Source organism: Anolis carolinensis, chromosome 5 (assembly GCF_035594765.1).
Source record: "Anolis carolinensis isolate JA03-04 chromosome 5, rAnoCar3.1.pri, whole genome shotgun sequence".
Taxonomy (NCBI): domain Eukaryota; kingdom Metazoa; phylum Chordata; class Lepidosauria; order Squamata; family Dactyloidae; genus Anolis; species Anolis carolinensis.
This window is the reverse complement of record NC_085845.1, coordinates 9,135,846-9,150,719: the sequence shown is the minus strand read 5'-3', so window position 1 is coordinate 9,150,719 and position 14,874 is coordinate 9,135,846. Positions and strand designations below refer to the sequence as shown.

Genomic DNA, 14,874 nt, shown 5'->3' with positions numbered 1-14,874 from the left:
ACTATTAAACACAGTGCACTATCAATCACATCCCACCACAAAACCTCCCTGCTTTCCAGATATTAAACTGTCTTCAGAAAGGAGATATGTCAAAAACATTTGGGATAAAAAGGCTTCATTATATTAATGACTAAATAAGTTCTATCCGAAGAAATGGAACCACAGATGTCTGAGGCTGGGTCCCAAATCGAATATGAATCAGGTGTTTGAAATTGCGTAAAAATTGGAAGGAAGCTAAAACGGAACCGGAGTTGAAAAGCTCGTTTTGCCGAGCTTCCTTCTATCCAACCACAATCTCACCATTCCTTCTTCCTGGTGGTTTCTCACAGACATAACCAGAAGCAGGAGGAGACGGATTGACAGGCAGCCAAAGGAGTTTTAAATGCACATGCAAAGTGATGCCTGAACACAATCTCTCACTCAAAAAAAGGACCTATTTACAAAGCATCTTGACAATTCAAATCAAGGAAACAGATTCTTTGGACAGACATAGAATCCTTTTGCATTTTCTCCTTCTTCTGTTTGCACAACAACTGATAGGTACATACACACACATGCACATTGCAGAAAAATGACCACTTATCCAAGCCTTTGGAGGTTGAATTATCCTCTTTTTATCCCTTTTGATTCTTTCCTTTTCAGAGGAAGAGAGAGCAAGGAAAAGAGAGGAAATGCACACGTTTTGCACAAATGTGGAAATAGAGAGGGGAACCACACATATTTTTGCATTGCTTTTTAAGTTGTGAGCTGCTCAGGGATCCCAATCACATATAATAATAATAATGAGACCATAACAATGAATATATACATTCCGCTTGGCTACAAACACATTTTGCATGTCAACAGATAGTCTTGTGATAAGTGGATGGAAGGTGGCCCTGGTTGGGAAAGCACAAAGGCAAGAGGACAGCGAGGATGGATGTCTGGAGGGGAAAGGAAGGAAGGAAAGAAAGAAGAAAGAAAGGTAGCGATGGGTAGATAAGAGGTGAGAGGAGGAAGAGAGGCGTGGAAGGAGGAGGAGGGGAAGGGAAGAAAGGAGTGGCGGAAGGGAAGATGGGGTGAGGGAGAAGGAGGAGGAGGAAGAGGGTTTGGTGGGGATGGGAGGAGAAGCAGGTGGATGGAGAGCGGAGAGGGAGGGAGGGAAAGGAGGGAAGGAAGGAAGGAAGAGGGAAAGAGGGGAAAGGGAGGAGGAGGGGAAAAAGAGAAGGAGGGCACTTGATGAACCAACCTGGACGCAGCATATTATCTGAGATCACAGAAATGCTGGACCACTCTGACAACCACCATGTCAGACTACACAGAGAAGCCATTGAAATCCACAAGAAGCATGTGGACAATCTCAACAGAAAAGAGGAAACCATGAAAATGAACAAAATCTGGCAACCAGCATTTAAAAACTCTATAAACAGGACAGTAAATAAAGACCAACACTCAGAAAACAGGGGAATTCCAGGCAGGAAACAATCAGGGCCAACAAAGGGTTCCCCCAGGCAGGAAGCAGCCAGGCCTTGAAGATGCAAGGCTTTTCAATGCTAATCGAGGTGACTAATTGCAACATTCACACTTGCCTTAACATGAGAGCCAGCTAACACCTCCCAACAAAGGATCTCCCAGGAAGAAGCCAGACCTTGAAGATGCAAGGCTTTCCAATGCTAATCAAGGCGATTAATTGCAACATTCATACTTGCCTTAACATCAGAGCCAGCTAACACCTCCCAACAAAGGATCCCCCAGGAAGAAGCCAGGCCTTGAAGATGCAAGGCTTTCCAATGCTAATCAAGGCGATTAATTGCAACATTCACACTTGCCTTAACATCAGAGCCAGCTAACACCTCCCAACAAAGGATCCCCCAGGAAGAAGCCAGGCCTTGAAGATGCAAGGCTTTTCAATGCCAATCAAGGCGATTGATTGCAATATTCACACTTGCCTTAACATCAGAGCCAGCTAACACCTCCCAACAAAGGATCCTCCAGGAAGAAGCCAGGCCTTGAAGCTGCAAGTCCATTCAATGCTAATCAAAGTGGCCAATTGCAACACTCACACTTACCTCCAACAGACAAGAGTTCCTTTTCACACCCTGGACATCATTCCACAGACATATAAACCCCACTTGCTTAGTTTCCTACAAACCTCACAACCTCTCAGGATATGGGTGAATGCTTCTGGAGCGTGGCCATACAGCCTGGAAAACTCACAGCAACCCCAAAGACAGGAAGGATGGAGGAAAGGGGGAAGGAAGAAGAGATGGGGATGCAAAAAGGGGGAGGAAGGGGAGGAAAAGAGGGGAAAGTATGAATCTTTTGAGGCCAATCCGAAGCCTTTTTGCTGGGACTGGCCCTGGATTTTCAGGTCGCGATAAAGGAGCAATTGTGAGGAAGCCTTGAATAGAATACAGCTATGGGAAATTCTCAGCACCGCAACTGCCCATGAGAAAGTCCTCCTCGTCAAAGGGACCTTTAGACACAAATGAAACCCATCCTTTCTGGCTGGAGAGATGGCATACCCTGGTGCCTGGCTCCCAACGTGGATCCCGAGAGGAGGAGAAAGGGGGAAGGAAGAAGGGCTGGCGGGGGAGGGAAAGACGGGAAGGAAGGAAGGAAGGAAGGAAGGCTGGAAGGAGAGGAAAAGAAGGGAAGCAGACAATGAAGGGGAGAAAGGGAGGCGTCAGCGAGGGATGGAGGAGGATGCCGAGGATGCCGAGGATGCGCGGCGTCGGCCTCGCTCACCTCCGCTCCGGGAAGGATGGGCAGGCAGGCAGGCGAGGCCGCCTCTCCTTCCTCTTCCTCTTCTCCTTCCTCTTCCTCTTCCCCTTCCTTTTCTCCTTCCTCTTCCTCTTTTCCTTCCTCCGAAGCACCGTTGTCCCTTCTCCCCGCGACAGTGGCAGCCGAAGCCGAGGTCCCCGCCTCCCTCTTTCCCTCTCCGCCTCCTCCTCGTCCGCGCCTGCGCCCTGAGCGCCCCAGGAATTGGGGAGGGGAGCTTGGAGGGTCGGGGGATGCGGCGCAGGTGACCGCGGGAGGCGGGGAAGGGCTCGGGGAGGGGGCCGGCCTCGTGCGCACGCTCCTCGCCCCTCGCCTTGGTCCCCACCTGAGAGGATGGAAGAGAGGCTCCGAGAGAGAGAGAGAGAGAGAGAGAGAGCTGCGCGCGCATGCGTACCTTTCCTCTCTCTCTCTCTCTCTCTCTCTCTCTCTCGAGGAGGGTGGTGAATGATGGTGGTGGTACCCACTGCGCAGGTGCTGCTCAGAGTTGGGAGTGATGGCAAGCCGCTGCGTTGCTAGGCGACCTCGGCTGTCCATCACAAAAGACGCCAAGAGAAGGAGAGAGGGGCAGGAACTGGGCAGCATGTGAGGGAGAAAGTATCACCACAAAAAAGCACTGCACCTTCTCCTCACTCTCCAATCTCACCAAACTTAGGTCCTCTGTTTTGGACTCCAACTCCCAGAAATCTCAGTCAACTTAGACAAGTGAGGCAGGAACTAGAGTGGGGAAGATGTGAGGGAGAAAGTGGCCAACCACAAAAACAAACCACCGCACTTTCCTCTCCTCACTTTCCAATCTCCCAGACTTAGGTCTTCTGTTTTGGACTCCAACTCCCAGAAACCTCAGCCAGTTTGGAAAACAGTGAGGCAGGAACTGGAGTGGGGAGGATGTGAGGGAGAAAGTGGCCTGACACAGAACCAACACCACATCTTCTCCGCACTATCTGCAAGTGGGAACACTGCACCTTCTTCTCCTTACTCTCCAGTCTCCCAAACTTAGGTCCTCTGTTTTGGACACCAACTCCCAGAAATGTGTTGTCAAGGGTTTCATGGCCAGGATCCCAGGGTTGTTGTATGTTTTCCGGGCTGTATGGCCATGTTCCAGAAGTATTCTCTCCTGATGTTTTGCCCACGTCTATGGCAGGCATCCTCAGAGGTTGTGAGGTATGGAGAAACTAAGCAAGGAAGGTTTATATATATCACCTTATTATTCAATATTCAATGCTATTCAATACTAATTAAGGTGATTAACTACAACATTCACACTGGCCTCCAACTGACAAGAGTTCTTCTCTCACCCCGGACTTCCCACAGATATATATAAACCTTCCTTGCTTAGTTTCTCCATATACCTCACAACCTCTGAGGATGCCTGCCATAGATGTGGGCGAAACGTCAGGAGAGAATACTTCTGGAACATGGCCATACAGTCTGGAAAACATACAACAACCCCAACTTAGAGGCAGGAACTGGAGTGGGGAGGATGTGTGAGAGAAAGTGGCCCCGAACAGAAACAACATTGCACCTTCTTCTCCTCACTCTCCAATTTCACCAAATTTAGCTCCTCTGTTTTGGACTCCAACTCCCAGAAACCTCAGCCAGTTTGGACAACAGTGAAGCAGGAACTGGAGTGGGGAGTATGTGAGAGAGAAAGTGGCCCCACACAGAAACAGCACCGCATCATCTTCTTCTCCTCATTCTCCAGTCTCCCCAAACTTTGGTCCTCAACTCCCAGAAACCTCGGCCAGCTTGGCCAATAGTGAGGCATTCTAGGATCTGAAGTCCAAAACCACCTGGAAGAACAAAGCACTGAGACTGAGCATCCCTTGCAGCAGGAGCTGTCCAGCCTCAATCTAGCTGAAGAAGTCTGGGGAAGGGCAATGGTTCAGTGTTTTTGTATGTGTTTGTGTCAGGAGTGACTTGAGAAACTGCAAGTCATTTCTGGTGTGAGAGAATTGGCCGTCTCCAAGGAGTTGCCCAGGGGACACCTGTATGATTCTGTGGGAGGCTTCTCTCATGTTCCCAGCTGGAGCTGACAGACAGGAGCTCATCCCGCTCCACGTATTCAAACCACTGACCTTTCAGTCAGCAGTCCTGCCGGCACAAGGGTTTAACCCATTGCGCTGCCAGGGGGCTCCATAATGGTTCAGTTGTGTTGCTGTGAGTTTTCCAGGCTGTATGGCTGTGTTCCAGAAGCATTCCCTCCTGATGTTTCATCCATATCTATGGCAGGCATCCTCAGAGGTTGTGAAGTCTGTTGGAAACTAAGCAAGTTGGCTTTATATAACTGTGGAATGTCCAGGGTGGGAGAAAGAACTTTTGTCTGCTTGAGGCGAGTGTGAATGTTGAAATTAGCCACCTTAATTAGTATTAAATAGCTTTGCAGCTTCAAAGCCTGGCTGCTTCATGCCTGGGGGAATCGTTTGTTGGGAGGTGTTAGCTGGCCCTGATTGTTTCACCCACCCTGGACATTGCACAGATATATAAACCGGGAGACTGGGTTGCTGTGAGTTTTCTGGGTTGTTTAGCCATATTCCAGAAGCATTCTCTCCTGACATTTCACCCACATTTATGCCAGGCATCCTCAGAGGTTGTGAGGTCTGTATGAAACTAGACAAATGGGGACCACTCTAACAACCACCACCTCAGACTACACAGAGAAGCCACTGAAATCCACAAGCATGTGGACAATTTCAACAGAAAGGAGGAAACCATGAAAATGAACAAAATCTGTCTAGCAGTATTTAAAAACTCTAAAATCAGCTCAGTAAATAAAAACCAAAACTCAGAAAATGGGGGAATTTCAGACAGGAAACGGTCAGGTCCAGCTAACACTTCCCAACAAAGGATTCCCCCAGACAGGAAGCAGCCAAGCCTTGAAGCTACAAGGCTATCCAATGCTAATCAAGGTGGCCAATTGCAACATTCACACTTACTTCAAACAGACAAGAGTTCTTTCTCCCACCCTGGACAGTCCACAGATACATAAACCTTACTTGAAACCTTCGACAACATAGTGGTTCAGTTGTCAAGCATCTCTCACCCTCAATCAGTGGCTGAGACTGGATGAGAAACTCCCCCCTAGGCATACAGAAGACTGGGCGACTTGGAAGGCACCGAACAGGCTGTGCTCTGATCCCATGAGATGCAGAGCCAACCTTAAGAAATGTGGCTACAAAGTGGAGTCCACGACATGCGAGCGTGGACAAGAGCAAACCACAGATCTATATATATAAAATGATAAAGTTGTTTGCGCAGTGACTATAACAACAAAACTAAACATCCCAGAAATACGAAATTTGGCAACACAATGCAAAAGGCTTGCCTCCAGGTTACAACAACACAACCACACCACAAAACCACAATCCAGACCCACAAAACTCACAACAATGCATCATGCGATAACAACACAACTAAACGCCCCAGAAATACAAAACTTGGCAACACAATGCAAAAGCCTTGCCTCCCGGTTGTAACAACACAACCACACCACAAAACCACACAGGACCCACAAAACTCACAACGCATCATGACTATAACAACACAACTAAACGCCCCAGAAATACAAAACTTGGCAAAACAATGCAAAAGCCTTGCCTCCAGTTGTAACAACACAACCACACCACAAAACCACACTGGACTTACAAAACTCACAACAATGCATCATGACTATAACACCACAACTAAACGCCCCAGAAATACGAAACTTGGCAACACAACACAAAAGCATTCCCTCCCGATTGTAACAACACAACCACACCACAAAACCACAATCCGGACCCACAAAACTCACAACAGTGCATTGTGACTATAACAACACAACTAAACGCCCCAGAAATACAAAACCTGGCACACAACTAAATGCCCCAGAAATACAAAACTTGGCAAAACAATGCAAAAGCCTTGCCTCTCAGTTGTAACAACACAACCACACCACAAAACCACAATCCGGACCCACAAAACTCACAACAATGCATTGTGACTATAACAAATACAAAATTTGACAACACAACTCATCCACCTCCCCAATCCCTACATTCACACTTGGCCTCCAAAAAAAAACCAATTACAATAATAACAACAACAACAATAAGAATCAACACCATCACAGGCAAGAAACAACCAGGCACTGAGGCTGAGAGGCCAGGCAGTGCTACACTGGGCCTCCAAAAAACAATACAGTAGCATCTAACTTATCCAACCTTCATGACCACTACAACAACAACAATAATAATAAACACCTACACAGGCAAAACAAAAAAAAAGACTATTGTACCACAATAAAAAATATAAACCGCACTCAGCAGAATCAGACATTACAACTAACAACAAACCAAAGACAACAGGGATCTCAAGCAATTATCAATCAACACAAAAATTGAAGAAGGTAACAGACTTCAAATACTACTACTAATGTGAGTATAAAGAAGGTGGAGGTCACAGCATAAATACAAACTAATGTAGACTGACCAACACCACCAGACTAAGCCACAGCAACGCGTGGCCGGGCACAGCTAGTCACTTACTACAATGCGGCCTGAGTGCTGCCACATGCCCAACGGAGGACCTTCTTACAGCGACACCAGAGGCACTCCAAGTGGCCAGCTTCTGGTCAAAGGAAATTTAGCATCATGTTGTTTGTGGTTTTTTATGTATTATAATTGTATTATAAATTCGCTTCTGACATGATAAGTAAATAATCTGAAATGCTTGGAGGAACCAGAAGTGCTCAAAGTCCAAAACTCCTGAAGGGCCGAAGTTTGCCCATGCTCGAGCTAGCTGAAGAAGTCCAGAGAAGGACAATGGGTTCAGTTGCCTCACCCTCAAGAAGTTTCTTCTAATGTTCAGTGGAAGTTAATCTACCTCCCTGTAACTCCAAACCTGGTTCTACCCTTTGAGTCAGCAGAGAATATATCTTCCCTTTCCTCTCCGTATTGAAAAAAGGCAGCCTTGCCACCCCTCAGATGTCTTTTCACCACAATTAACATTCTCAGCTTCAGCAGCTCCTCGTATGTTTCATTCTCCATACATCTTCTCATCTTCATTGGCCTCCTCTGAACCTCCTCCCATTTCTCTAAATCAGGCATGGACAAACTTTGTCTGTCTCTCCAAGCGTTTTGGACTTCAACTCCAACAATTCATAACAGCTTACCAGCTGTTATGAATTGTGGAAGTTGAAGTCCAAAGCATCTGGAGGGCCAATGTTTTCCCGTGCCTGCTCTATATCTTCCTTAAAACACGGTGCTCAGAACTGAATGCAATACTCTATATGAGGCCTGACCAGCACATAATATAGGGGACAGCTAATTTTTTTGACTTGAATACTGTGTTTCCATTAACGGAGGCTAAAACAGATCTGACCCTACCCTCCTCCACCTCCTTCAATCTTTCCTCAGATACACAGGTATAACTATGTTAGTCTGGAATATCAATATGCAAAGGGATGTTGCAATGTTCTTTCTTCTCACTTGGAAACTGTGCTGCTGAAATAGACCTGAGCCTATCCTCCTTTAGCAACATCACCCTTTCTTCACCTGCAAAGGGCTCTTATTTCACACTAGAGGTTAATTGAGAGAATGGAGTTGATAGCATAAGCTTTGGTTTACTTCTTCAGATGCAAAGAAGTTGGTAGTATAAGCTTTCATAGACTAAGGGTGCAGCTTGGCATCACTTTAACTGTCTTGGATCAATGTTATGGAATCCTATGATTGTAGTTGTAGTTTTACAAGATATTTGACCTTGCTGGGGTCAAATATCTTGTATCCCACCAAACACATCATAGACAATCCATATTGGCCCATAAGTCTGGTTGTCTTCCAAGTGTTGTGTCTTGGTGGGTCCACAAATGACTGTAGAGACCTATTCTGGATCTGCATGGCCTGCCACAGTGAGGATATACAATTCCAGATGGAAGTTGGATCTAACAAGTGTTTACTTGATGCACCTTCCTCTTGGCATGTTTCTCCCTTTGCCCTCTATTTGTACCTCTTCAAAATCCATAGCATTGTTGGTCACAGCCGACCTCCAATTCCAACACTCAAAGACCAGGTCTATGCCACAGTTTTAAGGTTCACTTTAAGCCCATCTTTAAATCTTTTGCTGTTCACTGACATTCCATTTTCTATTCTTGAATTGAGAATAAAGCAACTACTTTGGGAGATGGTGGTGGGGCCTTAGGACAACATGGTATTTGGTCTAGCAAAGTGGATGATAGAGGATCATGGCTTCAAAGCTGGTGACCTATGCTTCTTCTCCCAGATGATGACAATTGTTTGCCTGTCATCTTCCCAGAAATTTGCAATATTTTTTGGAGGTTATGCTGATGGAATATTTCCAGAAGTCTGCAATGCCAGCAATAGAGCTTAATGATGTAATGCTAGAAAATGTTGACGATTTCAACTCAACAAACAATAATTCCCAGGATCCCACTCCATTGAGCCACTGCAGGTGAAGTGATGCAACAATTCCTCAGATGCAGAAATAGTCTGTGAAATCCTATGCTTCCACCTTCATTCTCTTAGTCTCCACACTGTTACATGATCCCTTTGCATCCTGGTATCCTAAACTAACAAAGCTATGCCATTGTGCAGCTTTAATTTGTAAGCCAATGAGTCTTCTTGAGAGAGAGAAAGTGGGACACAAATACTATAAATTAATAAACAAATATCTGAATTGCTTCTTCATATGTTCTCTATTCCTTTCTTGGTTGTCATCTCCAAACCTGCCCCAATTTATGTCTATCCTTCTGAAAATGAGGTGCCCAGAACTGAATGCAGCAATCCAGATGAACCTATTAAGGAAAACAGGTGAACCATTACATCTTTCCACATGGAAACGATGCTTCTGTTAATGTGGGCTAAAGCAAACCTGGTCCTACCCTCTTACAATGCCCTCAAGCTTTTGTCATATACAAAGGGGCTTGTAGCATCTTAAAGACTGGGAGAATGAAGTCAATAGCATAAACTTTCATAGACTTCAGATACAGAAAATAAATGTATGGATGTGTATGCTACCAACTTCATTCTCGCAATCTCTTTTCCATCCTGATATTCTAGATTAACACAGCAATGTCTTTGAATTATTTCTTCCTATGTTCTCCATATCTCTTATCCTCCTTATTAACCTGATTATAATCTCGTATCTTTCTTTAAATGAGGTGCCCTGTTCTGAGTGCAGTGATCCAGGTGAACTCCTTTATGGTTTGCACTAAAACCCAAAGTGGATTCACTACCCTTCTGCCATAGGATGCATCTGCTGCCACTTCTAAAGAAAGAACAAAAGGCTCCTTCCAACTGTATGCTTCTAAGTTGCGGAAGATGAGACCCAAAATAGGTTCAGCACCTTGGATAGTTCTTTTCAAGGTGTTTTATTTTTAAAAGTGGATTCCTCACTACCATCATCACAATGCAATACCACCAGCCACCACTATTCCATAGACTAGAGAGAGGAAAGGTGAATTTTAGGCCATGTTCCTGTCAGGGAATTAGAGGTCAGAAGTACACTTGCTCACATATATTTTTTTTACTTTATAATTTCTGGCATCACTTGCCTCCAGCCTGACAAGTCAATCTAGTGTTTAGGAAATGGGGAGAGACAGATGCAGGCATTCGCAGTCATACCAAGGATGACTTAAACATGCATTTGCTGCATTCTTAACCATTTGTTTCAAGGCAACAAATGTGCTTGTGGACTTGTGCACTGAGAAACAAACCATAGATATTTTCTGTGGAAGAGTACATTTTTGCTTCCTGAACTTTGCATTCTTTTAGCAAGTGCTTTGCTTCCCTATTTAGCTTTCTCCTAAATTTAGTTATTCCAAATAGGAAATGTTCTTTCCAGAGGTGGTGCAAACATATGCACTAGAGATGTGTGCGAAAAATTTTCCATCTTTTTCTTCATGCTATTGTTTCGTTTCAACCATTCAGTCACACAAAACAAATGGCGAAATTTTTGTAGGAAATGGGAGGCAACACGAAAATGAAAGCCACAGTCATCATGCTTGCTTTAGTTTTCCTTTTGTACTGACAAGACGTCTGCTTTCCCATTACAACTGTTGTGTACTAATGGGTGTTAATAATAATATTCATATTAATAGCAATAGTAACTCTGGCACCCTAAGCTGAGTCTGGGAGAGGAATGCCTTTCCATCACATCAGATGTGTCCCAATTGGTCTTAATATTAATATTAATAGTAACTCTGGCACACTAGGCTGAGTCTGGGAGAGGAATGCCTTTCCATTACATTGGATGTGTCCCAATGGGTTTTAATATTAATATTAATATTAATAATGATAGTTACTCTGGGACCCTAAGCTGAGTCTGAGAGAGGGCTGCTTCCCTATGACAACTCATGTGTGCCAATGGGTGTTAATAACAATAATATTAATAATAACAATGGTACTCTGGGGAAGACCCAAATATTTTAAATGTTGGTGGGCTAGAAGGAGTTGAAGTGCTCTCCATATGTGGCAATTTTCACCCCTCTAGCCCAAAAATTTAGGGGGAGGGGGTGAACCTCAGAAGCCCTCCCATTGCAGCCAATGGCCATTTTTTTCATTAGCCAGATGAAAATTTGTGTCGTATAGGTGGCCCATATACATTAGCGGAACACGAATATGGAAATGAGACGACATGAATGAAACTACACAAAACAAACAGCAATTCCTAATAATAATAATAATAATAATAATAACAACAACAACAACAACAACAACAATAGGCATTGACCAAATTACGATCTGCCAACTGCAAAAGGCCACCCTACTGGGATCTGTGCGCATCATCCGAAAATACATCACCCAGTCCTAGACGCTTGGGAAGTGTTCGACTTGTGATTTTGTGATACAAAATCCAGCTTATCTATCTTGTTTGCTGTGTCATAATAAAATAATAACTTTATTTTTATACCCCGCCTCTATCTCCCCAAAGGGGACTCAAGGAAGCTTACATGGGGCCAGGCCTGAATAAAAACAATAACAATATAAAACACGACAATAGACAAGAGACATGCACAATTAAAATTTAAACATTAACCAATAAAGTAAATGACAAAAACTTAATAAAAACATGGATTAAAATGGAGAGGTTGTAAAAATAGACTGGATAAAGTGCACCATATAAATATTGTAAACACGAGGTAACTGATAAGGTGATGCAAATGCTTAGAAGTGCAAATTGGGATGGGAATAGACCCTGTGTCTATATCAAGTTGACAAATGAATGCACAACTCTAATATGAATCATATAAGTGGGTGTGAAATCACAAAAGTTCCTTTGTTTCAGTCCTTATTTCATAAATATGTGCTGCATGTAGTGTAGCAACCTTTGGTATCTTGGACTTGGATCAGCAAAGCATACAAGATTATGACATTTTCAAGGAGTCCTTAGATTCTCCATTCTCTCAGTCAGATTAAAGATAAACCAATGCCTGCAATTCTATAATGGTATAGATATTGTTATTGTTACTGTTATTGTCTGCCATCTACTCAACACCAACTTATGCCCATCCTTTCTCAGGGTTTTCTTGGCAAGATTTATTCAGAGGAGGATTGTTCTTGCCTTTCTCTATAGCTGAGAAAGTATAATTTACACAAGATTAACCTACAGGTTTCTGTGTTGAACAAGGATTCACACTCTGGTCTTCTGAAGTGGAAGTCCAACATCAAACCACTATACCATGGTGGCTGCAAGACCTAAATGCAATAAGATAAAAATTGGGCATTGAACCATGGCAAGTAAGGGTGAAATATTTATGAAATATCACATTCATGCAGAAAGTGTGTGGCTCATGTAAAAAAAGATCATTTGAGATCACTTATAAATGACTTGGATTGGGAATTGTATACAGGAGAAAGCTATAGTATCTATAGCTAGTAACCATGGTGGCTATTTATTGTCCCCAGTATTAGGAGAATTAAGGGTCCTCATTGATATTTCACTTGTGGGCTTCCCTCAGATACCAGGTTTGGGTGAGACATAATACACATCTGCTATATTCATTTTGCTACTTTAAAACAGAGGATTTGGCCAGAATTGTTGTAATAATAAAATTTCCATTAATCTTACAAGTATTAAAAGAATTGCAACCCACAAATGGGAAAAAAACATGATCAGCAAATTAAATTCTCAGTAAGAAGATTACTTCACCTTTCACTCTTTTTTTCCTGAAAATGCATTAAATTTTCAGTTGCAGGTAACATTTATGGATTATAGTTATGTACATTTCATTTATAATACATTTTGTCATTATCCTTCAACATTTGTGGCAGATTATTTCCCCCCATTGAGAACGCATGGCATCAGGAGGATTTCAGGAATCTTATCCCAGCCTAATCTGTACAATTGAATTCTGTAAGCTGAAATATTATTTTCTCGTCTCGTCCCAGACTCCCCAGACAGCCATGGACCTGAGAGGGCAGGAGAGGCAGTTCAGAATTATGTTTCTCTCTGGTATGAAGCCTTGATGTCCTTTGATTATTATTTACTGCTGTATAGAAATCGAAACAAGTGTCTTCCTTCCATTTGTTACAGAAAGCAGAAGAGGAATCCCTTGGCTCACAGTATCTCTATTTTGGAATGGTTGAAAAAGCAACATTTATTAAGTTTGAGAAGCCAGTGGGTAGTCTTTTCCAGCTCCCACAGAACATGATGACGCACTTAAGTTATTTTCCATTTCTGCTTGCTGCTGGGCAGTTGTTTTTAGCTTGGGAGCCTGCTTGTAAGGAAATGCAAAAAAAGAACCATTCTTGCTACCTCATTGTGCAAACAAATCAAATGTGAATATATTTACTTATTTTAATGAGCAGTTCTGCTTCTGTAAGGAACAACAAGTTTCTGTGCAGACAAACATGGCATCTTCATGCCCTGAGAAGTGAAAATACATCTTTCAGCACAATCTGAAGCATGTTTAGTTGGAAGTATGTTTTAGTGAACTTAGTGAGAAGTATTTTAGCAATATTATAACCATTGATCATTATTTTAAATGCTTCCAAATTTCATAATGATTAGAACAGGAAAAAAACACTGGTATTCTTAGTATACCAAAATCAGTATCTGATACCAAATTCTATGCTTCCACGATATACAGTAGAGTCTCAATTATCCAACATTCACTTATCCAATGTTCTGGATTATCCAACTCAGTCTGCCTTTTAGTAGCCAATGTTTTTGTAGTCAATCTTTTCAATACTTTGTGATATTTTGGCGCTAAATTCATAAATACAGTAATTACTACATAAAATTACTGCATATTGAATGGCTTTTTCCGTCAAATTTGTTGTAAAACATGATGTTTTGGTGCTTAATTTGTAAAATCATAACCTAATTTAATGTTTAATAGGCCTTTCCTTAATCCCTCCTTATTATTCGCTTATCCAATGTTCTGTCTGTTTATGTTGGATAAGTGAGACTCTACTGTACTAAAAAAAATGTGTTGTCGAAGGCTTTCATAGTCGGGATTAGAAAGTTATATGTTTTCCTGGCTGTATGGCCATGTTCTAGAAGTATTCTCTCCTGACGTTTCGCCCACATCTATGGCAGGCATCCTCAGAGGTTGTGAGGATGCCTGCCATAGATGTGGGTGAAATGTCAGGAGAGAATACTTCTGGAACATGGCCATACGGCCTGGAAAACATACAACAACCTTATACTAAAAAAAAACTTTAGTTATACAACGTGCTCTTTCACACTGCTAATCTCCCATGTTATATGCCTTGTATCTTTGTGGTCATCTTTCCAATTCAGTTTCATACATTTCTACTCAGAATTTCTACTCCTCCATTGATTTCAGTCTCAAGGAAGTGTATAGGAGAGCAATGTATTGGAGCATATGGTGTATGAAGGAGGAGGAAGGAAGAGATTTGCAAACAATTGAGCTTGAAAGTTATTAAAATTGAGCATTAGGGCTTTCACATATTCTACATCTATACAAAATAATAGCAGATCAATTCAGAGTAGCAGTCACTGGTAATACAACTGTCCTTTTTGCAAAGCTAATGAATGCTTTAAGAGGAACATGTATTTTTCCTGATGGGGTCAATAATGGCATCCTTAACTGAGTCTGAATTCGGTTGAATCAAGTTGCTTAATAAATACTAATTCGGCAGCTTCATGCTGGCA

General features: G+C 42.8%; 1 protein-coding gene across 4 annotated transcripts in view; it reads right to left on the bottom strand.

Annotated features, from left to right (window-relative positions):
* The window catches only part of ctnna2 (catenin alpha 2), a 701,347-nt gene extending 698,198 nt beyond the window's left edge, over nt 1-3,149 (bottom strand). The window contains exon 1 of one of the 4 annotated variants that reach the window (XM_062981835.1): nt 2,728-3,149. In XM_062981835.1, coding sequence (XP_062837905.1) covers nt 2,728-3,148 — 421 coding nt within the window. In that variant the 5' untranslated portion in view covers nt 3,149. The remainder of the gene's footprint in view (nt 1-2,727) is intronic. The other 3 variants (XM_062981834.1, XM_062981832.1, XM_062981833.1) reach the window with 3 other exon arrangements.
* Between the last annotated feature and the right edge of the window lie 11,725 nt (nt 3,150-14,874).